Genomic DNA, 22,834 nt, shown 5'->3' on the forward strand with positions numbered 1-22,834 from the left:
CCAAGCGTCTGGCATCTGTCGAACTCACTTCTGGCATCAGACATTCGGTTCATACTCAAAAGGCCCATACCATAATAACCTTTCAGACGTGGGTCGTCACTAAACGGCCATTCTAACAGAACTTCCTCTAATCTGTCGACCAAATCACTGACATCATCAGCTTCTATTTTTAAGCCCGAAAGGGCAAGGTATAAGCTGTCGGCTTGATCTTTTGCTATTGCTCTGCGATTTGATTTTGACACTTGTCGCGGCGTAAGGCGTACGAACGAAGACAAAGACACCAGCATCCAATCTAATAGTGTAGCCCGCGCACGAGGATTCGGAGTAAGTGCTAGTAATTTAGGCCAGAACGGCAAAAGTGCAGTAAACGCCGGTGGAACTTTGTTCGGAGATCTGGTGTGTAGAAGTAGTGTGACACAACGACGCGCCAGATCTAGATCATTCCGTAAAAAAGACAAATTTATTAACCTAACAAGGTCATTTCTATGGGCAGTCTCAAAAGGCTTCGCACCCATAATTGATGTAGTCGAGAGTCCACTAACGTTGAAGCGATGAGAACGTCGAAACTTGAAAAAATCCTTACATTTCTGAGGGTGTTGTGTAGCTTTGGGATCGGGATTTCGTACTTTTAAGGCGCCGCATCAGTTTACACAGCAGCGATCGATAATCCCGAACTTGGAGCTCTTTGTCCAGATATTATTCAACTTTGGAGGTCTGAATTTACATATAATGGCAACCGCCACCACAGACCACAATATGAAGGAAACGGATATGCGTACAAATGGTCCTGTCGGTACTATAGAAAATGTCGAATCTGCTGCTCCTACTGTTGCTGCTGACACTTCCATTTGTCCCACGCAAACGGCAGACAAAAATTCAGCAATGAACGACTCAAGCACTACTCCGGTCTCGGGTACCGCACTCACTCATAATTCGAGTCCTTCATCAACATCGTCTCCTGCACAAATCATTGATGAGACGACAGACCGGAGTTCAAAGGTACCAACCCTGTCAGGGCAAATCACACATTCACAGCGAGCTTGCACTCAATGTCAGCGTCACAAAATTAAATGCGCCACAGACGGATCTGGTTCTTGTATACGTTGTCGAAAAAAAGGCTTTTTGTGCCGAATTGCTCCTAGGAAAAAAAGGGTGTCTAGAAAGGCAAAAGAAAACGAATTGACGGCTTCTGTCCGGCTTGATCATAACTCCGATGACGACGGGCACTCGGTGGATTCCCCTTACGGATTAAATACGGCTGAATCTCATGGTGCTCAAAAGTTAGCAGACTTCGCAAACGTATGCGCAGTAGCGAGCACGAGCGCGGCATTGGGTCAAAACCTGGCGCATCCTTCGCCAGCTGAATCAGTGTTGGCTGCAAATAGCGTCAGCAATACCACCCGACAGGCTCTACCACTTCAACCATCATCTGCAAATGGTCTGTTGGCAGCAGCTGGTGCTGCACGAACAGCACGGGTTGCTGAACATATGATGCAAAGCACTATTTCTTCAGGTGATCACTACTCGGTTTATCTTTCATTGTCGTTTGCTTATCCAGAATTATTCCGCCGGATGGTCGATATTGATTCACAGCACAACTCTGCAGGATTCGTTCCTTTGACGTCAAACAGACCATTATTTCATTCCTTGGTGGATTCGCCTGCATTTCCAGTTTATGCGTTGACTTTTCAGAATGATCCGGACATGTTTGCGAGAACTGTAATGCCCATTTCCGACGAAGCAGTTCAACTGGTAGCTTTATGGAAGAGCAAATACGGAGAAATGTTGTTGGATATTTACTTTAATTTGATTAATCCTGTTCAGCCAATTATTCATCGGCGACATTTCATGGCAGCCTACAATGCAAATGCAGAGTCTACAGTGTTGTTACTTGCTATCTTTGTTGCCGCTTTACCTTACTGTTCAATGGGTACTCTGGAAGATCGTCGGCAACTGCAGACAACGTTCTTGCATCATTTGTATGCCCATTACGGAGCAAAGCTCACGATGCCTACGTTTGATGCTGTCCAAGCATTATCCCTGATAGCCGACGCTGCCTATGATCGAGGTGTTTTGATGCCCCATTCGGCTGCTGTATCTGCCGCAATTGAGCTTCGTTTACATGTCGATTGTTCCGAGTGGGATATTCCGGGTTGGGAGCGCGCACTGCGGAAGGCCTTGTGGTGGTCTTTGTGTATCCGAGATGCATGGTCAGTCACGCGATTTGTCGGTACCCCGAAAATTCTTGCCGAGTACTTTGATACGCCCGTCCCAACCGCGGCCGAGCTCAGTCAGCTGACGATGCACGAGAGTGACGACTTATCGCTGGCGACGCTTGTCTGTACGGTTAATGTTAATGGTTCTCGTATCAACGTGTCAATGGAATCATGTCTGCGGTCTTTTATATCAATCGCAAACCTGTCTGAGATTCTACTGGAAATTAATCGAGCTTTGTACCAAGCCAAGGGTCTGCGTTTGACTCGTCAACAGCCTGCCGCGGCCGCGTCACATATTGCTGAAACACTGGAAGGCAAACTGCAGGAGCTTCTAGCGTCATGGACCCGAGAAATCAATGATTCTGGACAAGAAGAGATGGAGCCTGATCTTTACAGGTATATGATGTTTTATTTCGTCCGGGTCTCATTGTACTGTCAGTTCTTGCCTCATCGTCAGACTTCGATTCGACTCGATCGGTTTATGCTCGACTACTACACGCGCTTTCTTGACTCTATCCAAGGTGCGTTAGATGCGTTAAAAAGGTTCAAGAAGGTGAAGTTTTCAAATTATTGGCCGTCGTGGATGAGTCATGTCATTATTCTCAACGTATTTGTTTTGCTTGACGTCTGCATTGCCAAAATAGCAACTTATATTAAGGTGAACAACAGTCAGAAACGCAAAACTGGTCAGCCAAATGTTGCTGCACGGGGTGTAGGCACTGAGTCGTCAAAGCCATCTGCTCCGCCACTTCAGCAAGAGCAGCGGCGGAGTTTGATTTTAGAGTTTTTGAACAAAGACCGCTACTCGTCCCGAGTCGTGCAGTATGCACATGAGGGTATAAACACTGTTCGCGAACTGGGCGCGACATGGGAGCAACCGCAGGAAATTTTCAAAGTCCTGTTGAAAATGACAAAATCATTTGGCCTTGGCGATGTTATTGAGTTTCCAATGTGTGACCAAATGGAGACAGAAGGGGCTAAGCAGCGTCAGCAGTATGCGCCGCATCCACTTGCTCGCCCTGAAGCTATGAATGTAATGCCGGATATGCATGTAGTCTCTGAGCAGGCTCGAGACCAACAGCGACCGGGTATAATGGTTGTAGAAAACAGCCAGTCGGACGCGATACCAATCTCTCAGGCTTCAAGTGGGCCACAGTCTGCGGTCGGTGGGTACGATAGCGGTCTGCGAACAGTATTGCCGCCACATAACATGGGTATGCTTTTGTCGCCGATGAATCCAACTCAAACACAGCCGATAAGTCAAGAGCGTTTACCGCTTCAAGCGCAAGCACAGCAGCATGCGGCATATTATCCCAATTCAGACGTCATACCGCAGCAGCAAGCATTTGTGGGGCCATTTGGTGGACGTATGCAGCAGGAACTGTATGAGGACCCGAGTTCTAATGCGTACAACGTAATGAACAACACCCAGAACCCACAAAATATGGGACTATTTGATGATTTTTTTGCGCATCTGTCGGTTAATTTGTTTGAAGGAATTTCAGACTTTCATCGGGATTTTGTTTTATAAAGGGTATTTTGTTTTTGGGATAAATGGACCACATATATGGAAAGTTAATGTGACATGGGCTGCAATTCAATGGGAGTAGTATAACTATTGCATGTATATCTCTTTGGCGGTTCACGGTTGGTTACAGGATCAAATTTAATCTTTGCATCTTTTAGTAATTGCTCAGGCACCTGAATTTATTTTCAAAGTGATTTTGTTCTACGGCATTGAGCCAAGATTTTTAAGTGGTTTTAGTAGTGTTCGATTTGAATTCACGTGTGGCAGCCGTACGATCCAACTGTCACTGAATGGCAATTACGCAACACGTTTAGGTGTAGAGTGCAGCGTGCGCATTTCGGGGCGTAAATAAGGGTTTTGTATCTCGACTTTTCTGGTCTGTGCATGTGCGGCGTTGCTGAATCCTCATCGAGAAGGTCAAAATTTCCGTGCTCGAACTAAAACTCGATCGATCTTTTAGTCTAAAAAAGTGGTAAATGCTGTCGATGGAAGAAATCAAGGCACTGCTCAAGTCAAGTCTTCGACAGTATGAGGATTTTCCATCGAAGGGAATTTTGTTTGAGGACATTCTTCCAATTTTCAAGGACCCAAAGACATTTCAGGCTTTGATTGATGGTCTCAAGCACCAAATTGAGCAAAATTTTACAACGCCCGAGGCCAAGCCTGACGTGATTGTTGGACTGGACGCGCGTGGGTTTCTGTTTGGCCCAGTGCTTGCGCTGCAGTTAGGCGTTGCTTTCGTGCCTGTGCGCAAGAAAGGGAAGTTACCTGGTCCCATTGTGGAGGCCGAATTCCAGAAAGAATACGGCGTTGATGTTTTTGCAATGCAGGCGGACGCAATCACGGCTGGTCAGAAAGTCGTGATTGTGGACGACATTATTGCGACCGGTGGCAGCGCAAAGGCGGCTGGTGATTTGGTGAAGAAACTTGGCGGTGAGATTTTGGAGTACGTTTTCTTGATGGAGCTAGACTTCTTGCATGGCCGGGACATGCTCGATGCGCCTGTCTATACATTGCTGTCTGGGCAGCCTGAGAAGTTGCAGAGCAAGATTTGTTAAAAAGCTGTGCTTGAAAAGCAAGTCATGTAAGATAGATTGTTTGGGATAATTGGCAATTAGGACGATTCTATAAACCATTATTACCCTTCCGAACACAAAACAAAGAAATGCCATACAGAGTCACCAAAAAAATGCTATTCATTCACTCTATCCAACAATCAAATTCACAACCTCCTCCCCTCGTAGTCTCACTCGGCCATTTCGTAGTACCTCTAACATGTTTTGCTCTCGCAACCCTTTTGACATCAAGTGGTGAACCTTGACATTACCCAAAACCTTGACCCCGCCAAACGTCATAACCTTGACTCCGCTCTTTTTCGACTCTAGTTTCGAAAATCGGACCCAGTGTCCATCAAACGACGTGGCCTCCAGATCCCGCCCTCGGTGTGCAATCTGCGACCTAGTTTCTGACGGAAAAAAAAGCTCTAATATGGGACTAGACTTCAGTGGAGCAGAAAGTGACTGTGGGTGAGCTGGAGGGAGGTCGATAATGGGACGATGGACAGGCACGGTACCGTTTTCAAACGGACGGATGTTGGAGCTGAAAAGTTCCGATTGCGATGGCAAGTTTAACTGTTCCGTGTAATCTTTAGACGCAAAGAACACGTCGTCGGAAATCGGTTTGTAATTGTATAATCCGTCGAGATGGTAAAATTCACCCCATGAGGTGATAAACGAATAAAATGACCGGTACCTGTTCACGTTCTGGCATGATGCCGTAGCAATAATGTCGTGGATATCTTCTACCCCGTCTTCATCATAGTAATCATCGCAAAGCATGAAGTCGGCTGAAGTGGATTCAGCAACAAATGGAGAATATTCTAGCATAAACTCTTCCTCCTCTTCCACTTGCGCCGGCAGCTCAGCCTGCCTCGGAATCACCCGCGAAAAGGAATTGGCCTCAAGTTTTTTTCGTTTTGCAGTCGAAAGTAGATTGATGTCTATCCGAAGTGGATGTGCTTCTGTAGAAAACACAAAATTTGAGTCGTCTTTATTTAGCGGATTGTCGATGTCAAACAGTAAATAGAGGTATTTCAGCGTCTCGCTCAAAAAAAAACTTTCCATGCGGTCTTCTAACTCTCCGGTCCGGACGTCATGAATTGAAGCGTATCCACATTGCGTTCTAGTTCTTGTTTGCAAATCGCTCAATATCTGTGCCCCGACCCGAAGATAAAACGGATCTTTGGTAGCTCGATACAAAAAATAGTTTGACTCTGCAAATTCTGGTCGAAGACCGTACCATCCTAGTTCCACACTACCCTTGTTGAGTACGTAGTTCCACCGTTCAGGTGTCGCAGCATATGTCATCCACAGTTTATAATACACAAGGTGACTCTTTACCGCGGCGTTGATGTCGCCTGCTAAGACTTGCAAGCCAGGAAAAAAGGCGGCCAGTGCATCGATCCAGGATGTCACCGGCGCGCCTGTCAAAATGTGAATGTTGCGATAAAGCCAGCCATCCAACATTGCATCCTTAACAGCCGTGTACGCCTTGACAAACACATCAAGATACTCCTCGTCCCCGAGCAAAATGTATGACTTTAGCGCGTACTCAAAAAATGAGTCCACACTGGCGCCAATGCCTGAATATGCTGAAAGCCAAAAACCAGACATGGCGTCGATGGCCGATCCGACAACATTTAAGTTCGTGCGTCGTTTCCAGATGGCGAAAAAAGCTCCCCGCGCAGCTTCTTCGTATTTGCCATCACCCGAAAGACGCGACAGAGTCGCGAACTCGAGCACAAGGCTGGACGCGCCGGCTGAGCATGTTTCTGTAATGTTATCTTTTGGGTTTCCGAGCCGAAGATTCACCCTAGCCAACGGTATACCGGTCGGCGTCTCAAACGCTGGCATAAGTCTGTCCCCTAAATCAGTCGCCAATCTCAGAAGTGAGCCGTCATAGTCTTCAATCTGGTGTCCCAGATCAGGCGACGTAGCATAAATGTGGCCTGACAGCAAACCTCCAAGCATTCTAATTGTCGTTTCAAATACTTGAACACGAGACGGCAAATCAAAATTCACTCCTCGCTCAATCTTCTTGACCGCGGCCTCAAATCCTTCTTGATCACCCATCATCTGCCATTAAAATTAGCTGGGCTACACAGAATTCAAAGTGTAATTTACGGCCAGCATGTCTAGGCTATCTACCAACGTCAAAGAATAATCACCCAACACATCATTGATTCCAATGTTGTCCGGGTTTTGTTTGTCGCTTCCTCGCCCAGTGCATGATATTGGTCCAACTTCTGTAGAATTGTGAGTAGAGGTTATTAAATTGCTATGAGTTCAGTGTACCGTCTTCCGGAAACCCGTAATGTAAATAATGATTCCACCCATGATAAAACGCCTCTCTAGTCTCTTCCCTATAAGCCATGTCAAATGGCTGAAATACTAGAGATCAGACTACTAACCTAAGAGCATCTAAATGTTCTTTAGGAAACGCAATTGCACAGTTGATACATAGCAGAAGAACTGTTGCAACAGTCTGCACTTTACAGCGCATTCTTCAACGATTCGGTCTTTTCCAGCTGCGACTAGTGTGTATAAACCAGATGCAATGAAATAGCACTCGTGACTGCAAATTCCACTGACTTAGACCTAGTCTTCATTGGACAAAAAGCAAAAAGAGCAGTTAGGGTCTATGCTTGCTTAAAGGTACAACAACCTCGCCAAACAGCAACACAGAAACACAGAAAATCAGTCAATTGAGTTGAGTGACTCTAATGTCGTGAATTGGTCAGTCGTATGCAGGAAAATCTGTAATACTGCGGGTTTGGTGTTGTTTAAAATACGCCGCAGTATGCTTTAATTGGAAATTCGATGTCGGGATCTTGTCCGTCAATTCAATCTTGAACGATCAAATTTAACAATGGCCACACCGGCACTAGCAGCAAATATTCAGTCGCCATCTCATGGCTCGTCACGGTCAGCGCCTGCCACATCCATAGGCCCTCAGTCGTCACCGATACAAATTCAATCCTCGGTCGCCAGGCAACAGACAGCTGCGACCGCGACTTCGACATCACGAGTAGCATCAGTTAATACTCTATCACCGAGTGCAAATACACCGGTAGTGTCCGCGGCAAATACACAAAATGTGGCGGTTTCACGATTATACACAGACCCACATGCAGTGTACCTGAGCCTCTCATGTCTTGATTTCTTACTAATCGAGCTGATACCAATGTCCGAACGAGTGGTTGAAGTTATTGGGGAAAAGACGGACGACACAGATAGTGCGTCGGTAATACTGGAGAAAGATAACAGGATAGGAGAAGAAGAACGGAAAGGTGCGTTATATAAGCACGTTGAAGGACTTGGATATAGAGTTGGGCAGGGATTAGTAGAGAGGTACAAGAGCTAGTTAAGCTTGTGGAGATTGCTAATATATCTAGATTTTCACAAGACCGGTCACGGTTCACTGATGTTTTGGATGTCGTGAAGTTCATTTGCAAGGATTTATGGCAGCTTTTGTTCCGGAAACAAATCGACAATTTAAAGACAAATCACCGAGGCGTGTACGTCTTGACCGACTCCAGCTTTCGACTACTGACACGCATGAGCACCGAATCAGGTGGTTTGGATACTGTCACTCGGGCACAGCCGTATCTTTGGTTTCCATGTGGAGTTTTACGAGGTGCATTGGCAAATCTCGGTGTTCAGGCTACGGTCATTGCTGAAACTACGGCGATTCCAGTCGCGGTATTCCATATTCAGGCAGTACGACAGGAGGAGTTTTGATACAAGAAGATATATAGTGCGTAGCCCATGTCGATAATTGTATAATAGCATTTAATGAGCATCAAGACATTAACGGTTCTTTATTGCCGTCTATAACCGCAGTCTTCGTCGTCAATTCACGCCTCATGCTACATAACGCTATGTCGGCTCACGCTCCAGCATTGGCCACTTCTTATTTATAACAATAACGTACAGACGAGTATGAACGTTGTAAATGATGAGCTTCAACAGGCACCATATATAAAGACACCGCTAATTCGATCGTCACAGCTGTCACAGATTGTTGGATGGTATGCTCGATTACGTCAAAACGGGAACTAGACTAAATTTGTATCAGTGAAGTACTACTGAAGATTGAGTCTTTACAGCCCTCTGCATCGTTTAAATCTAGGTAGATATGTCGCGCATTGAATGTGGTCTTTGTCTGATCTCACTCTATAGAGGATTAGGTCGTCTCGTGCAGGAGACGTTGCTTAACCTCCCATCAGGGACAACTCCCAAGTTTTTCAGCTCGTCAGGGGGAAATGCTGGTTGCGCAGCTGCTCAAGCTGCACAACTGTACGGATGCAAGTGCACTGTTGTTGTACCGTCGACTGCACCAGCACATATGATAACCAGATTACGTGAAAGGTATGCTGCTGAGGTTATTGTGCACGGGACGGTATGGAAAGAGGCAGACGATAAAGTGCGTGAACTGATTGCAGCCTATGATGGACCTGCGCAGTATTGTCATCCATTCGATAATTCATTGATTTGGGAGGGAAATAGCACTATAGTTGACGAGATCATGGATCAGCTGCACGAGTTGGGATACAGTCGCACTCAATTGCAGGCAATTTCGGCTTCGGTCGGGGGTGGAGGACTTTACAATGGTATCGTTCAAGGTTTACAAAGGAATTTTCCAGGCGGATCGCGTCCTACTGTGGTAACATGCGAAACCACCGGCACGCAAAAACTATTTATGTCGATGAAACAGGGCAAGCGAGTTGTGCTCGACAAAATCACGTCCATCGCAAGTAGTTTGGGTGCCGATGCGGTCAGTCCACAAACGTTCGAGTACGCGAACAAATATCCCACACTGCCTGTTGTCGTGAGCGATACTCAGGCAGTAGAAGCTTGTTTGAAGCTATTAGATACTCACAGAATTTTGGTCGAGCCAGCCTGTGGAGCTGCACTTGCGCCTTGGTATAGCTCGCTAGTTAAACTAGATCTTGCAAGTGACAGTGTAGTGGTCATCATTGTTTGTGGAGGTATAAAACTGTTTTTACTTTACCTTTCTCTGCTAACGATGACTTAGGATCGACTGTGACACTTGAATCCATGCTCAAATATAAATCACAGTATACAGATTAGCATAGACGGAATTTAGAGTAAAGTGCAGAATGTCATTTACGTAAAGTGTTTAATTCGTCAAAAATGTGAATCGTGAGAACGGGACGCGTCCATAGTACAAGGCCGGGTACGTCCCAACGAACGCGTCCTGTCACGTTTCTCCATTTGCTTTACTTAACATACAAATAAACAAAAATAAACAAAAAATGTCACAAAGCACGAGATCCCACGTAATGGAACAGGAGAATACAGCAGTTGACATGAACACGCCAATTTATCTTCGCGATGCTGAAAAGCAGGAAATCACAAACCTGGCAGGGCACTTCAACGCCGTGCCTGACGCGGGCGAGATTGTGCGATTCATGACCCGCACGGCAGTCGAACGGGCTGAGTCCGGATTGGATTCAGACATTATTGAAGAGAGTTTGAAGAATGTGTTGGATTTAGTTGCCCTTGCGCGTGATGAGCAGACCGCAGTGGGCATGGTGCTGCAGCCTGAAAATCAGATAAAGGACATGCGGGAACTATTTGTGAACATAATGAATTCGTACGACGAGTCACAGAGTCAGAGAACGGAGCAAATAAAGTACGACAAAAATAATTTTTTTCTGGACTACAAAAGAACAGTTTGGGACGCGAAGTATGGGGACACGGATGAGATGCCGCAGGTTGAGCAGTGGTTTGACGCGACCGGTAAGGCCAAGTCTAATACAATGATCCATGACAGTCAAGGTGGCAACGAAGATGACGACTTGGTTGTGGCTCAAGTAAAGCAGTCATTGAAATGTCCAATCTCACTCAAGCTGTACGTTGACCCGGTGACGTCAGAGATTTGTCACCACAGCTACTCGAAGGATGCTATAATGGCCATGTTTGTGCACAAGATGGTCATTGACTGTCCTGTGGGAGGATGTAGTAGAAAGCTTAGAAAAACTGACTTGGTGCCTGACAACTACTTGGCTGGCCGTGTACAGCGCTATATCGATCGGCAAAGTGACCAGAACGAAGAAGAATTTGATGAACTTGACGAGTAGATTTTTTGCATATATATAGGCGTTTTCTGGATGTGTTTATGTATATTTTGTTCTGAAATACAACTTTTAAGCATAAGCGGTTATGACACAATGCACAAACACCACAAATTTGCAAACATAATACAGAGAAAGCATAGACATTTCACGCTTTTACATTTATGTTTTTTAGGTTACGACTGTAAAACAGTTTGCTGAGTAAGTTAAAGACTTCGTGGCCAAGCTGGTTAAGGCGTACGACTGTTAATCGTAAGATCGAGAGTTCAATCCTCTCCGAGGTCGTTCGTAATTTGAATTGCAATGAATTCTGGTTTTTTCTTTAAATTATATTTTTTAAAACAAACCAGTTTTTTCTTTGTTTTTAAAATCTACAAAAATTCTCTGAAATTGTGCTGTGACGGAACTTACGCGTTGAACGCGGGGTGGGAGTTGAGTTTGTTCGCGACCATTTTTAAAGGAACATATCACCAAAATCCGTTTGTTTGAGTCCAATTAGCTTGTTTCAACTCAAATAAAATGGTCTCTGCTCCATTTCTTGTGTCTGCTCCGGGGAAAGTTATTCTGTTTGGTGAACATGCTGCAGTTTATGGCAAAGTACGAAATCGTGTGTGTTTTATGAGGGTGTAAGCTAACATGTTGGTATAGCCTGCAATTGCAGCTGCATTGTCACTACGGTCGTATTTATTAACAACATTACAACATTCAAATAGTAAACATTTAATCACGTTGGAGTTTCCTGATATTGACTTTAAGCATTCATGGGTAGCGAAAGACTTGCCTTGGGATGCGGTGCCAAAGAGGTCAATTGACACGGTTGGCCCACCAACAGAACTGCATACTGAACTGGTCGAGGCTGTTGAGAAGTGTTTGACCAATATTCATAATGTGACACAGCGAATGGCCTCACTTACCTTCCTGTACATGTACCTCTCGCTCTGTAATATTCATATGCCAGGCATGATTTTCTCCATCCGGTCTACGTTGCCAATTGGTGCAGGACTTGGTTCGTCAGCCACAGTATCTGTCTGTCTGTCGACCGCGCTCTGCCTTCTTTCGGACGAGGTCGCAGTTCCCGAACCACCAAGTCCGGACGGCAAGTTCAACGGTGCCAATTACGCTAGCGTCGAGCTTATTGACGCCTGGTCGTTTTTAGGCGAACGGTGTATGCACGGCAACCCATCCGGGATAGACAACGCGGTTGCTGCTCATGGTGGCGCGGTCATGTTTCAACGTATGGCGAAAGGTAATCCAAATGTGCGCGAGACGATGCGCGAGTTTCCGTCGTTACGGCTGTTGCTGATTGACTCGAAGCAACCACGACGGACAGCAGTCATGGTTGCCAACGTGGCGTCGCTGCTGAAAGAATACTCCCAAGTCACCGAATCGATTTTGTCTGGCATTGAGAATCTTACTACAGATGCATACAAGCTCCTGCTGAAACCGAAGCAAGACTGCGACGCAGCGTGGTCTGCCAAGCTACGAGAACTGGTCCGGATCAATCACGGGCTACTTGTCTCGCTCGGTGTCAGCCATCCGAAACTCGAAACAATCCGGGTTGTTGCCGACGAGCTCGAGATTGGCGAGACCAAGTTGACTGGCGCCGGGGGTGGTGGGTGTGCAATCACACTTGTCAATGACGGCGTCGAAGAGTCTCGAATTCAGGATCTCAGAACGAAATTGCAGGTGCATGGTTTCGAGGTTTTTGAGACCATGCTTGGTGGTCCTGGTGTTGGCTGTTTACTGCCTTCTGCGCAAGATGTGTCGGAATGGGAGTCGTGGGAAGAGCGATTATTCTCGGTGGACCACATGCTCGAGCTTGCTGACCGAGAAGAGGTTGACAGGACGATTGGGGTTGACGCAATTGAGGGCTGGATGTTTTGGTGAAAGCAAGAGATAGGATAGCTACGTGTTTTTGTATTTTTAGTAAGGATTGCTGCATGATTTGTAATTTCTGTTCGTTGCTGTATGATACAAGTTGTAGCTCTGAAATATAATCTAATTCTACATGCCTCTATTAAATTGTACCTTCCTAATCGACTCTCCGGAATCCCGTTTTAGATCCCAGAAATGTGATTCAAGCCGTTTGGTGTCAATCGACTCTCGCTGAGGGAACGTTCCGAGCGCAAACGGCAGCACGACGAACGAGGTCGACAGGATCAGTCCAATATTAACCGCCAGCTCGACCGGTTTTGACATTCTGATTTTGCGCTGCAACCGGACTAGCATCAACGGCGGGAGCACCATGATGGGCGTAGCGTTGAGCACACGAGACGTTGCGGTCTCGCCAACAGCGTACACGGCAGCTTTTTTTGACACGCCGAGTTCTTTGCCTGTTTCGTCGTCGTACACCGAAATTCCTTTCCGAATTTCCTCGCTTCTCATGAGAAACACATTCACGACGCCGGCCGAGACGACGGCCGCGAACGGAACGAGTCGGCCGAGAACAAGTCGTGAATACGGCGAGAGCGACTTAAGTTTCGGCACGAGCGAGTTCAGACCAACCGCGACTGAGCACGAGGCCGTGACCGCCATGAAGTACGAAGTCACGAGCTGGGTCGGTGTGAGCGGGTGCGACTTGTTGCTGTTTGCAGTGTTAATTGCGACGTTGAGTGACTGGTTTGTGATTTGCCAGAACAATGTGCCGATGGTCTGGCCTTGTTAGCTAGTTTTGTGTAATTGTGGTAAGACATTGACATACACCGAGATTAGGGGTCAACATTCCCACAGTCACGACCAAGTTTGAAAGAACGTATGACGACATTCTGAACGGTAGCATGACTGGTTTGCCGGTATCTGCTTTATCTTAGTACAAATTACATACAAACAAACGCAGACCACAAATACCAGGATGAATAGTTGAATCCAGCACTTTTTTGGCCTTCCATAATTCAGGAGTCATATCCTTTATCCGTCCATTTTTATACTGAGAAATTAATTCTCGTGAGTGCTCTACATTTGACGGTGTCACCAACAACATTCTATCACGTTAGTCAATTATACACACAGCACTAACAAGACAACGTACCGTGGATCAGATACACCGGCACTATGTTTGACCCGACCCCAGTATGTGCTTAAATCATACTGTGACTCTGGCAGGTCGCGTGGTCCTGAAACTGAAGATGCCATTCACTATATGTTCTTGTGTGTTAATTAGAAGAAATGCAAAAGATCTACTCTCACTTTCTCCTGAATTTTGCCCGACACCGGCTTAAACTCGGGGCGGATCTGTCAAAATGGTATGAGGCGTTTATGGCTGTGCTAATGATGGCTGTGCTAAATTCGTCTTGAACCCCCGGATTTTTGGTGAGACAAGACGATGTCAGTTCTTGTAAGTCAAAACTCTGGATAAATAGCACTTTAAAGAGTGAAATGCTAAAAAACCTGAATAATTGCGACAAATTGATAACAAAAACTGATTACAATTTACACTGTTCTAGATCAACATCGTCTGTTTCTAGTCAAGACTAACATGTTTCCCAATTATCTAGTACAAAATACAACCAAAATTTTAGAAGTTCATATTGATGAGATAATCATTAACTAATATATACAAGATGTGATGCGTCTGCACCGGTATACTTAAAGAAAGATGCGAAATGACCGTCTGGATTTAGAAAAATCCCAAAATTGTGAGCAACTAACCCCTAAAACCAATAATACAATCCCATGAACAACCATCCAGTCTCATGAAAAGTTGAGTGACTGGCAAACACACTTTTCTCTTCAAATTCATTCGGTAGCCAACTACTATGCAATCGGCAAATTAAAACAGTACTCGCCATGATATGCAATACAACGTACACATCCCCTTATCAAAACAAATAAAATGCAATTGTGCGAAAACTGAATCGGAAAATGAATCATGCTGTGTCGATAAACCGCACCATAGCATATGCAGCTCCTGCCGCTACTCCACCAGTCAGTACCATTTGCAGTCCGCCCCAAGCAGCTTGTAACCGGCTGTTGTTGCCTGTGAAAATAGTCTTTGCAATTCCAAAAGCAAAAAGAGTAATGGCCATGATAATCGAACTAAGAATCAAGCCGAGATTGACAGTGTTGACGAAAAAGTATGGGAAAAGAGGAACGAAACCACCCAAAAAATAAGCACCGCCAATGGTAGCAGCTGAGATAAATTCACGCCCAATAGGAGGTTCATCCATTCCACGAGCAAATCTCATAATGAAAGTAACCATCTCTTCTGGGCTCTTCTCCAAATCACCAAGAATAGCCGACACGGTCGAAGGAGCAAATCCAAATTCATTCATGCTCTCAATAACAGCCTCTTCCGACAATCCACGTGCATTCTGAAGCATCAACCGCTCCTTCTCCAGTTGAGATTTATAGCAATCACTGAGGAATGTTAGTGTCAAACTCTAAAATAATTTTCGTCTTAAACAAAAAGAGACAACAAAAGATAATAATAAAAAACTAACCTTTCACTTTTGGCACCGAGATAACCACCTAGTCCCATAGAAATAGCACCACTGACAAGTTCGGCAATACCACCAGTAATGACAACCTTGGTGTTACCAAGACTGCTAAGACCAGCCGTAAGAGCGAAAGGAACAGTAAGACCATCAGACAATCCAATGACTGCATCTGAAATCACTCTAGGAGAGAACCAATGTGATCTATTGGAAGATGATGAGGAGTTTGCAATAGAAGGGACAATCGTAGCTGACGACCCATCGAAAGTTTCATTGTCAAGAAGCGGCCGGCGCTCCTCATCTTCGACAACAACCTTTGAAGTAGATGACTTTCGAGAACTGTTAACATTCAATGGAGACAGAGGACTAATGGATTCAAGTCCTGATTCTTGATCAAGAATGCTAGAATAAGAACCAGCTCTTTGATGATTGTTGACGTTGTTTTTTAAAGATTGCGGCTTATAACCGCAAATGCATCTGATGAAGGTTGCCATTGTATGAATGATAATGATAATTGTGGGGGTATGAGAGTAAGGCAAAGTAATATAAAGTGGTATTTAGAGAGAGCGTAAGAGGTCTAGAACGAAGGGAAAGAGCGGACACGAGGACTTCTTAACAGGAGCGCAAAGGCAGAGACGGCAGATTACGACGTCCGCACCCTTCTGGACCCGGCCTCCCGCTAGTACTAAATTGGGTCATAACAAACAAGCCAGCTATTTCTTATTAAGGATTAGCGCTACCGTCTGTCTCACTCTTTATTTGGTTTGTGTGTAAGCATGAATTATATAGGCTCTAATTGGCTGAGTTGTATTTTATTGTGCTCTGATTGGCTGATTAAAAGCAATGAGCCGCACACCTTGATGATGACGGTCTAGACCGTCATCACTTGCTTACGTGCAATTTCTTGCACCTGCTTATGCAGTTGTGCCATGACTATACCACTTAAACACCCTCAGTACGCTCGTTTACATGGGATTATTCTAGATTGTAGTCAGTATTTGAAGATAAGCTATAATAATATATTATTAGATTATTGGACAGAAATATTCAGCACAATATTGTTAGAACAGTACTAACAAAAGAATACGAAGTCAGGTTTATCTCAGCCAATCAAAAGTGTTGCAATTCGTATTACATTGTCACTTATAGCCCCTGAGACCGCGCTTGGTCCACTTAGCTTAATCTTGTTCGCTTGTTCGTACGGCTACAAAATAGTACAATACCCATTCAGTTTATACACAATACCCTTAAGTACAATACCCTTTGTTTGTGTAGACCTTCCGTGTATTGCCCAGACGTTCTACTCCACATTCATCATGGCAGACGACGAACAAGTCGACAAATTCCCTCTTCATGCGGCAGCACGCGACGGTCGTGAACTGGCTGTCAGATCAATTGTCCGGACAGACCGCTCACTTATTCGCCAGCGTGATGACGACAATCGGACTCCTCTGTTCTGGGCTGTATCTGCAGGAAATGTAGACATTGTTCAGTCTATTCTGTCTGCTTCTGCTGGTCCTGACGGGAAGTTGGAGTTAATTAACATTGATGATGTTGACGAGGCTGGTGAGTGTGTGAGATGACTTTGCTTGTACTTGGTCTGACGATTAGGCTGGACTGTTGCTCATATTGCTGCTTCAATTGGATCATTAGACATTCTGGATCTGATTCTGCCGTTCGAACCTGATCTGTCTAAACAGACATCAGCAGGTCAAACGCCACTGCACTACGCTGTTTCTAGGATCAGGTACGAGATAGCAGAACGTTTATTGGAGAAGTATCCTCAAGCAGTCCGGATCAAAGACAAACAGAACCAAATCCCACTACATCGCGCGGCTGCGGTTGGGAGTATACCGCTGATCAATTTGCTAATCAAGTACAAATCTCCGCTCAACACGTCTGACCGGTCAGGCTGGAGTCCACTGTTCCACGCTTCGGCTGAAGGACATGGCGATGCTGCGCTTGTGTTGATTAAAGCTGGTGCAGTTACAGACAGATTGGATCCTGACGGTAACACGTTTTTGCAAGTCGCTGTAGATGAAAAAGTCAAGAAGTGGATTCAGGACATGGCTGCACGAGAAGGAATTGATTTATGATAATATAACATTTAGTGTTGCATCGTATTTGGTATATTTGACTTGTTACTGACAGTTTTAGTGCTGCTGATATTTCCACGATACGTATCCACGGTACGTATCAGAAGCAGCATACATGCTTACTACATGAAGTCAACATAAGTCGAAACATCTGACTTCATTAGTCATTACTTGCTTGAAATCGCCAATGACTACACTCATCGTAATTTATTCCTATTAACAAACTTTTCTAAAATAAATTGGTGTGAATGCAAGCATGATCTCCTGTATTGGCTTGTAACCAGCCGCATTCATCCTTAAGCATGCCTCGAAGTCGTCGAGCCGCGCAAGAAAGGCTGCAACAAAGAATTAACCGTTTTCTGTGTCTTCTTTAAACACCAATTAATCACGTCGGTCTCGACAATACAAAATTGCTTCAAACTAGATTGCACTTGCTGCATGGATACATGGATTCAAAATCCGATTCCGTGTCTACAGTGCCGGCAGCCGCTGCTGTCCATGAGGACACGCAATCCGACCCCAGTACAACCGACATGGCATCGTCTCAATCCGCAACCCCACCAAAGCTCGTGACTGAAGATCAGAATGATTGCATAAATGCAGATTTAGACGTGGTACCGCCAGATATCACTGCAGCTGAAACCGTTCTGCCTTCCACATTGACGTCTCCGCAGCCAGGCGCAGGCCTCGCGTGGGGATCGTTCATCAAGCGCGCAGTCTCGACCGTCGAGCAGCGGCTCGACATGGTACTCGATCCGGCGCTTGCGAATGATGGCACAAAATTGACACCGTCTGTGCCCGCGACGGACCGGTCGGGCCAGCGCATATCGATGCAGGAACGGCTCGCGCTTGCAATGAAGCAGAATAATCCTGGGGCCAGGAAGCAGACACCGGGCTCGACGCCAGCGCCGTCGTCGGTGGGGAGTAATAGTCCGCGAGCGTCGCTTGATGTTAGCGCCAGACCGTCAATTGAAGAAAGCGGACGCACCTCGATCGATCAGCCTGAACAGGTCAAAGTGGTGTCGACACCTGCGCCTGTGGTGCTGGTTGATGAGACTGTTCCTGAGGCAGAAGTGGAGCAGGAAACTACAGAGCTACAGACTATTACAAGTGCGACGGCTGCGGTAGATCAGTCGGACAGTTTACGCGCAGAACTAGCGCAGAAACAAGAGGAGTTGAGCTCTTCTGTCAATAGAGTCACGATACTGGAAGAAAAAATAAAATACTTGTCAAACGAGTTACTTGACTATACTCAGAAACGAACCCAGACAAACATTGACAAAAAACTGGCAGAGAAAGATGAGAAGATTGCGTTGTTGTTGCTTGAAGGCGAGACCTTGTCAAAGCAAGAACTCAAACATATGACTACAATCAAACGACTCCGTGCTGCTGAGCGAGAGGGAGAAAGAATTGTGCAGGACGCAAAGAAACGGCAAGAAAAGGCGGAAAAAGAAGCGATCGAATTACGCGAGAAGCTACGCAAAGCGTCAGAAATCGAGCGTAAACAATCTGAACGGATCAGGATTCTGGCCAAGTCAGAATCCGAAGTCGACATTTTAAAGCGAGAGCAAGATTTGTTGAAGTCGACTATAACAGACCTGCGAAACGATCTTGCGAAAGCTAATCTGGTAGCAGATGAAGCTGTGCAGAGGGCACAATCTGAGTTGCTTGAGAAGGAGCGGAAACGAGCGAATGATCTTGAACAACAGCTTGAATCGCTCAAAGCAGAACAAGCAATGGATAAGGAGAAGTATACGCACGAGACATACAATTTGGAATCGAAACTATCGCGAGAGAGTGACCGGTCTAAGGCACGCGAGCGTGAACTGCGCGAAGAAATTGCCGTAAGTATTGCTTTTCAGTGAAGAGTTGTGAACTGACAACGCAGTCGCTTGAGCACAAACTAGAGATGCTTCGAGCACAGACCGAGGAGTTAACCGCAGGCGCGACCGGGGGCCAGCACGCCAAGATGTTGCGCCAGATCGAGACGTTGCAGTCACAGTACGCTTTGGCGACCGAGAACTGGCAAGGAATTGAGGCGTCTCTGTTGTCGCGTATTGCAGGCATTGAGCACGAGCGCGACGAGATTGCGAAGCGGGAGGCTGTATTGCGCAAGAAGCTGCATGACGAAACTGCACGGGTGCGTGATCTCGAGATCGATGTCGAAAACGCGCTGTCAAAAACTGGTGATCTGGAGTCCGAGTTGCAGCTTCAGGAAGATTTGGTTACGTCTCTGAGAAGTAGGCTTGAAGACGAAACTGCACGGTCGGCTGTGAAAATTCAAGAGTTAGAAAAGGACAAAGCCAGTCTTGAGCAGCGTTTATTGGAAGAAGAAAAGGCGAGGCGGGATGACGTGCAGCTACAGCTCCGGTCTGGCGCTTCGTCGCCTACGTTTTCAAAACGAGGGTACGGGTCCGATATGGGAATGATGTCTCCCGGTTTCAATCTGAACGGACAGTCGAACGGGTTACGGATTTACAGTCGCGATAATTCGTACTCTGAGCTGCATTCGCCTAGCCAAACTAGTATCAACAGCCTGAACGCGACCGGGGCGCCGACCGCGATTCAGTACCGGCGAGCGTCGAGGCGGAAATCAGGTCGGATCAGCACCACGCCGTCGATTTCCGGCACGAGCGCGTTGTCGATCCCTGTGTCGCCTGTGTTCCAGTCGTCCACGCCGACGAGAACGATTTCGTTTTCGTCGCTGAACGGCAGCGAAGGCGGCGGTGGGTCTGTGCACCAGCAAATCAACTTGCAGCATGCGATGCTGAGCCGGGAAGATAGCATGAACGGATCGAAATCTGACAGCAACGGTGGTGACGATGCTGGCTCTGCTGCGTCGACCGCGATGGGTGACGTGTCGTCGTCTGAGCGGCTGACGACAGTGATTAGGCGATTGTCGTCCGAGCTTGCGTCAGCAAAGGAGGAGCTGACGTTGCTAGTGCGGGACCGTGACCAGGCCCGAGCTGAGATTGTCGAGCTAATGAGGGACGCAAAGGCCAAATCTGATGTGGAGACCGAGTGCGCCGAACTCAAAGCCCAAGTCGAGCAGTTGCAGTTGCGAGAGCAGACCACGCTTGAGCTGCTAGGTGAGAAGACCGAGCGGGTGAACGAGCTGGCGGACGACGTGCAGGACATGAAGATGATGTACCGGCAGCAGATCCAGGAGCTTGTTGAGCAGTTGCAAGCGAAAGAGGGGAGTTGAGCGTGTAGATCCAGAGAGCTGAGCCGTTCTGCGCGAGATATTGAATGAGCGAGTATAGCTGCGGCAGATCTGGTGGAGGAGTGGCACGCGAAAGGTGGAAAATGAACGGTGTACTTGCGGCAGATTAAGAAGCTATTGGAGCAGCTGTACGCGAGGGACAATGAGCATAGTTAAATATTTTTGCATGGTTTGAACTCAGGAAAGTTGGTGTTTGATTTATTATAGCGATAGCATTTACGATGAATAAATTTACATACTCACGACTAAAGCAATCAGACTTTATTTGAAGCACATTCGCCTATACGGCGTAACGATAAAAATATAACAGCGAAAGAACAATCAAAGGTGCTATATACTACAAATTCATAAAAAGCGTGTAAAAAAAAACAAGGCAAGAGCCTTGTTAAATCGTAATATAAAAGCATCATCTTTTTGTGCGTGCCGGGTCTGTCTGTATCTGTTCAAAAACAAAACGTCATCTGTCAAAAATACACAATAAAGCGTAAAAACATAAACAAGAAATCTATGAAACATGAAATAAGCAAATTTTTTTTTCTGTGCTCATGCAGTAAACCAGGATAAAACCGTAACGAATACCAAATAATAGCCTTTGACATTTAAATAAAAAAATCAAAGGATTAACTGGTGTATGAAACTGCAAGCAAAAATAGTAAAACGAAACATATAAACGCGGAGTGCACCGGCCTAATCAATTGTTTTTCTTGGCTGACTTTGCCTTTTTGCTCTCGACCGTGGTCTTGAGATCGACATGGGGGAAGATTCCACCGTCCCAGACGTAGACGTAGTCTTTGGCTCTGCCGGTCAAACAGATCCGGAGATATTCCAAGAAAACGAGGTAGTAATACACGCCGAGACCGGTGAGGATATGCCACCATCCGTGACCTTCGAGAATGAAGCCAAGAGGCATTCCGACGATCCGTCTTGTTGAACGGACCCATGTACAGAAGTGAATGTCGAGCATCCACAGACCGTATCCGGACAAGAAGGTGCAGATGCCAATAATGACAGTTCGCCACATGTCTGCTCTAATCTTGGAATCTTCAATCTTGGTGACAACGAGGTAGAGAGAACGGAAAAGAACCATTCCTGTCAAGACAGCATATCCAGCCTGGTGGATTGTCGGGTCTTTGAAATAAAGATAGACCAAGGTTAAGATTGAAGCACCAGAGAAGATGTAAATGCCTAACAATATGCTATCTTTCTTACTTCTTGCGTATGAAAAAACAGCCCAGGTTGGGATACACGTGGCATAAATCATTGGCAACTCGTCCAGTAATTGATACTCGTACTGTAGAGTCATATGGAAGAGCCATGACCCGATACCGACTAAAGCAAAACCCATTGCGGTGAGGATAAATCTAAGCTCATGCTTTTGAGTGATGGCATTGTAGATCGAATATCCAGCAAGAGCAACTATATTGGCGTTAGTATTTCGAATCAGACTAAAGGGGCGAATTATGAGCATACCGAACATTCCATTAGTGATTGTATTGACTGCTTCAGCGACGTAAGAAGATACGACATAATTCTCTTCGCACCAATCGATTGTAGATGTTCTAAAATAGAAGAGTTAGTTGATTGAATTTAAAGATATTCGATTCGTCGAGCCAAAGCAAGAGACTTTTATAATCCGGAGACAACGGAAGTTAAGTCAATTTGAATGATTTAAACGAAGCGAATAAACAAAACAATATAAAGACATACGGAACACCCCAAAAGCCTGTTTCTGGTGGATCAGGATAAGGAATTGACCACATGGTGTATAAAATATAAAGAATAAGGCTTAGGATGGGAGGAAGTATGAATTCAATCAGGTTTCTTGATTAAGGCGGTATCGGAAGTGCGGCGTCCGTTGGGAGATAAAGGCGAGAGAGTGTGAGTTTGGGCTTTAAACGTTTAGAGAGAGGACAATCGCTTTTATTTAAGCAGAATATATTTTACTTAGTAAGGCAAAAAAAAATATAGTGGGCAACCCTAATCGCGGTAGAAAGAAGTCGATTTGTTTGAAGTGAAGAAATTTAAAGGAAAATGATATAAAAATTAGTGATGATTTGATTGTGAGAGTGAGAAATAGTGAGAAATAGTGAGAAATAGTGACAATTTATTAGTGACTAAACGCGTTTACTTTCTTTCTCTCTATTCAATAACTTTCATTGTATTTATTATTATTATTATT

The 22,834-nt window shown here is 45.6% G+C and overlaps 12 protein-coding genes and 1 non-coding gene across 13 annotated transcripts; 9 read left to right on the forward strand and 4 right to left on the reverse strand.

Moving 5' to 3' along the window:
* The first annotated feature begins 664 nt into the window (after nt 1-664).
* On the forward strand, nt 665-4,017 carry V1512DRAFT_262989 (fungal-specific transcription factor domain-containing protein). The gene has a single exon (XM_066916402.1). The coding sequence runs from the start codon at nt 730-732 to the stop codon at nt 3,745-3,747; it is 3,018 nt and encodes a 1,005-aa protein (XP_066771309.1). The 5' UTR covers nt 665-729; the 3' UTR covers nt 3,748-4,017.
* Nucleotides 4,018-4,164: 147 nt separating this feature from the next.
* V1512DRAFT_262991 (phosphoribosyltransferase-like protein) lies at nt 4,165-4,926 on the forward strand. The gene has a single exon (XM_066916403.1). It carries the CDS (start codon nt 4,221-4,223, stop codon nt 4,800-4,802), a length of 582 nt encoding a protein of 193 aa, XP_066771310.1. The 5' UTR covers nt 4,165-4,220; the 3' UTR covers nt 4,803-4,926.
* V1512DRAFT_262995 (glycoside hydrolase) lies at nt 4,732-7,735 on the reverse strand. The gene is made up of 5 exons (XM_066916404.1): nt 7,214-7,735; nt 7,098-7,165; nt 6,927-7,048; nt 4,919-6,878; nt 4,732-4,869 (listed from the first exon to the last, which is right to left on the reverse strand). The coding sequence occupies exons 1-4, from the start codon at nt 7,303-7,305 to the stop codon at nt 4,950-4,952; spliced, it is 2,211 nt and encodes a 736-aa protein (XP_066771311.1). The 5' UTR covers nt 7,306-7,735; the 3' UTR covers nt 4,732-4,869; nt 4,919-4,949.
* V1512DRAFT_161313 (transport protein particle component-domain-containing protein) lies at nt 7,276-8,646 on the forward strand. Its single transcript, XM_066913066.1, has 2 exons — nt 7,276-8,153; nt 8,198-8,646. Exons 1-2 carry the CDS (start codon nt 7,672-7,674, stop codon nt 8,541-8,543), a joined length of 828 nt encoding a protein of 275 aa, XP_066771312.1. The 5' UTR covers nt 7,276-7,671; the 3' UTR covers nt 8,544-8,646.
* A 98-nt stretch (nt 8,647-8,744) lies between these two features.
* On the forward strand, nt 8,745-9,896 carry V1512DRAFT_207794 (tryptophan synthase beta subunit-like PLP-dependent enzyme; the record flags this gene model as incomplete). The annotated part of the gene is made up of 4 exons (XM_066913418.1): nt 8,745-8,833; nt 8,881-8,934; nt 8,985-9,793; nt 9,841-9,896. 4 exons carry the CDS (start codon nt 8,745-8,747, stop codon nt 9,894-9,896), a joined length of 1,008 nt encoding a protein of 335 aa, XP_066771313.1.
* Nucleotides 9,897-10,394: 498 nt separating this feature from the next.
* On the forward strand, nt 10,395-10,981 carry V1512DRAFT_263002 (zinc-finger of the MIZ type in Nse subunit-domain-containing protein). Its single transcript, XM_066916405.1, has one exon. The coding sequence runs from the start codon at nt 10,415-10,417 to the stop codon at nt 10,907-10,909; it is 495 nt and encodes a 164-aa protein (XP_066771314.1). The 5' UTR covers nt 10,395-10,414; the 3' UTR covers nt 10,910-10,981.
* A 133-nt stretch (nt 10,982-11,114) lies between these two features.
* On the forward strand, nt 11,115-11,188 carry V1512DRAFT_t37. The gene has a single exon. It is a non-coding gene; the product is annotated as a tRNA-Asn (tRNA).
* On the forward strand, nt 11,121-12,914 carry V1512DRAFT_225428 (ribosomal protein S5 domain 2-type protein). The gene is made up of 2 exons (XM_066913818.1): nt 11,121-11,500; nt 11,552-12,914. The coding sequence occupies exons 1-2, from the start codon at nt 11,423-11,425 to the stop codon at nt 12,788-12,790; spliced, it is 1,317 nt and encodes a 438-aa protein (XP_066771315.1). The 5' UTR covers nt 11,121-11,422; the 3' UTR covers nt 12,791-12,914.
* On the reverse strand, nt 12,827-14,378 carry V1512DRAFT_225430 (Tricarboxylate/iron carrier). The gene is made up of 5 exons (XM_066913819.1): nt 14,330-14,378; nt 13,932-14,281; nt 13,751-13,884; nt 13,605-13,699; nt 12,827-13,555 (listed from the first exon to the last, which is right to left on the reverse strand). Exons 2-5 carry the CDS (start codon nt 14,033-14,035, stop codon nt 12,908-12,910), a joined length of 981 nt encoding a protein of 326 aa, XP_066771316.1. The 5' UTR covers nt 14,036-14,281; nt 14,330-14,378; the 3' UTR covers nt 12,827-12,907.
* Nucleotides 14,361-15,985, reverse strand: V1512DRAFT_263008 (VIT family-domain-containing protein). The gene is made up of 2 exons (XM_066916406.1): nt 15,343-15,985; nt 14,361-15,259 (listed from the first exon to the last, which is right to left on the reverse strand). The coding sequence occupies exons 1-2, from the start codon at nt 15,828-15,830 to the stop codon at nt 14,770-14,772; spliced, it is 978 nt and encodes a 325-aa protein (XP_066771317.1). The 5' UTR covers nt 15,831-15,985; the 3' UTR covers nt 14,361-14,769.
* Nucleotides 15,986-16,652: 667 nt separating this feature from the next.
* V1512DRAFT_253307 (ankyrin repeat-containing domain protein) lies at nt 16,653-17,432 on the forward strand (the record flags this gene model as incomplete). The annotated part of the gene is made up of 2 exons (XM_066914742.1): nt 16,653-16,902; nt 16,948-17,432. The coding sequence occupies 2 exons, from the start codon at nt 16,653-16,655 to the stop codon at nt 17,430-17,432; spliced, it is 735 nt and encodes a 244-aa protein (XP_066771318.1).
* A 127-nt stretch (nt 17,433-17,559) lies between these two features.
* On the forward strand, nt 17,560-20,819 carry V1512DRAFT_161746 (TATA element modulatory factor 1 TATA binding-domain-containing protein). Its single transcript, XM_066913067.1, has 2 exons — nt 17,560-19,276; nt 19,321-20,819. The coding sequence occupies exons 1-2, from the start codon at nt 17,879-17,881 to the stop codon at nt 20,635-20,637; spliced, it is 2,715 nt and encodes a 904-aa protein (XP_066771319.1). The 5' UTR covers nt 17,560-17,878; the 3' UTR covers nt 20,638-20,819.
* Nucleotides 20,820-20,901: 82 nt separating this feature from the next.
* Nucleotides 20,902-22,575, reverse strand: V1512DRAFT_263012 (ceramidase). The gene is made up of 3 exons (XM_066916407.1): nt 22,363-22,575; nt 22,126-22,214; nt 20,902-22,071 (listed from the first exon to the last, which is right to left on the reverse strand). The coding sequence occupies exons 1-3, from the start codon at nt 22,413-22,415 to the stop codon at nt 21,347-21,349; spliced, it is 867 nt and encodes a 288-aa protein (XP_066771320.1). The 5' UTR covers nt 22,416-22,575; the 3' UTR covers nt 20,902-21,346.
* Between the last annotated feature and the right edge of the window lie 259 nt (nt 22,576-22,834).

Source organism: Lipomyces arxii, assembly GCF_038497795.1.
Source record: "Lipomyces arxii strain Phaff 12-163 unplaced genomic scaffold V1512scaffold_8, whole genome shotgun sequence".
Classification (NCBI taxonomy): Eukaryota; Fungi; Ascomycota; class Lipomycetes; order Lipomycetales; family Lipomycetaceae; genus Lipomyces; species Lipomyces arxii.

What these genes read in the sequence shown, in the direction of transcription:
- V1512DRAFT_262989 (XM_066916402.1), top strand. Translation starts at nt 730, where the DNA reads ATGGCAACCGCCACCACAGACCACAATATGAAGGAAACGGATATGCGT.
- V1512DRAFT_262991 (XM_066916403.1), top strand. Translation starts at nt 4,221, where the DNA reads ATGCTGTCGATGGAAGAAATCAAGGCACTGCTCAAGTCAAGTCTTCGA.
- V1512DRAFT_262995 (XM_066916404.1), bottom strand. Translation starts at nt 7,305, where the DNA reads ATGCGCTGTAAAGTGCAGACTGTTGCAACAGTTCTTCTGCTATGTATC. An exon ending in GAACATTTAGATGCTCTTAG is followed by an intron (nt 7,166 to 7,213) that starts GTTAGTAGTCTG and finishes CATGGCTTATAG; the next exon opens with GGAAGAGACTAGAGAGGCGT. An exon ending in TTACGGGTTTCCGGAAGACG is followed by an intron (nt 7,049 to 7,097) that starts GTACACTGAACT and finishes ACAATTCTACAG; the next exon opens with AAGTTGGACCAATATCATGC.
- V1512DRAFT_161313 (XM_066913066.1), top strand. Translation starts at nt 7,672, where the DNA reads ATGGCCACACCGGCACTAGCAGCAAATATTCAGTCGCCATCTCATGGC. An exon ending in GGGCAGGGATTAGTAGAGAG is followed by an intron (nt 8,154 to 8,197) that starts GTACAAGAGCTA and finishes TAATATATCTAG; the next exon opens with ATTTTCACAAGACCGGTCAC.
- V1512DRAFT_263002 (XM_066916405.1), top strand. Translation starts at nt 10,415, where the DNA reads ATGAATTCGTACGACGAGTCACAGAGTCAGAGAACGGAGCAAATAAAG.
- V1512DRAFT_225428 (XM_066913818.1), top strand. Translation starts at nt 11,423, where the DNA reads ATGGTCTCTGCTCCATTTCTTGTGTCTGCTCCGGGGAAAGTTATTCTG. An exon ending in ATGCTGCAGTTTATGGCAAA is followed by an intron (nt 11,501 to 11,551) that starts GTACGAAATCGT and finishes ATGTTGGTATAG; the next exon opens with CCTGCAATTGCAGCTGCATT.
- V1512DRAFT_225430 (XM_066913819.1), bottom strand. Translation starts at nt 14,035, where the DNA reads ATGGCATCTTCAGTTTCAGGACCACGCGACCTGCCAGAGTCACAGTAT. An exon ending in GCCGGTGTATCTGATCCACG is followed by an intron (nt 13,885 to 13,931) that starts GTACGTTGTCTT and finishes CTAACGTGATAG; the next exon opens with AATGTTGTTGGTGACACCGT. An exon ending in TGTTGACCCCTAATCTCGGT is followed by an intron (nt 13,556 to 13,604) that starts GTATGTCAATGT and finishes TAACAAGGCCAG; the next exon opens with ACCATCGGCACATTGTTCTG.
- V1512DRAFT_263008 (XM_066916406.1), bottom strand. Translation starts at nt 15,830, where the DNA reads ATGGCAACCTTCATCAGATGCATTTGCGGTTATAAGCCGCAATCTTTA. An exon ending in CTCGGTGCCAAAAGTGAAAG is followed by an intron (nt 15,260 to 15,342) that starts GTTAGTTTTTTA and finishes AACATTCCTCAG; the next exon opens with TGATTGCTATAAATCTCAAC.
- V1512DRAFT_161746 (XM_066913067.1), top strand. Translation starts at nt 17,879, where the DNA reads ATGGATTCAAAATCCGATTCCGTGTCTACAGTGCCGGCAGCCGCTGCT. An exon ending in AACTGCGCGAAGAAATTGCC is followed by an intron (nt 19,277 to 19,320) that starts GTAAGTATTGCT and finishes CTGACAACGCAG; the next exon opens with TCGCTTGAGCACAAACTAGA.
- V1512DRAFT_263012 (XM_066916407.1), bottom strand. Translation starts at nt 22,415, where the DNA reads ATGTGGTCAATTCCTTATCCTGATCCACCAGAAACAGGCTTTTGGGGT. An exon ending in ACAGGCTTTTGGGGTGTTCC is followed by an intron (nt 22,215 to 22,362) that starts GTATGTCTTTAT and finishes CTTCTATTTTAG; the next exon opens with AACATCTACAATCGATTGGT. An exon ending in AATCACTAATGGAATGTTCG is followed by an intron (nt 22,072 to 22,125) that starts GTATGCTCATAA and finishes ACGCCAATATAG; the next exon opens with TTGCTCTTGCTGGATATTCG.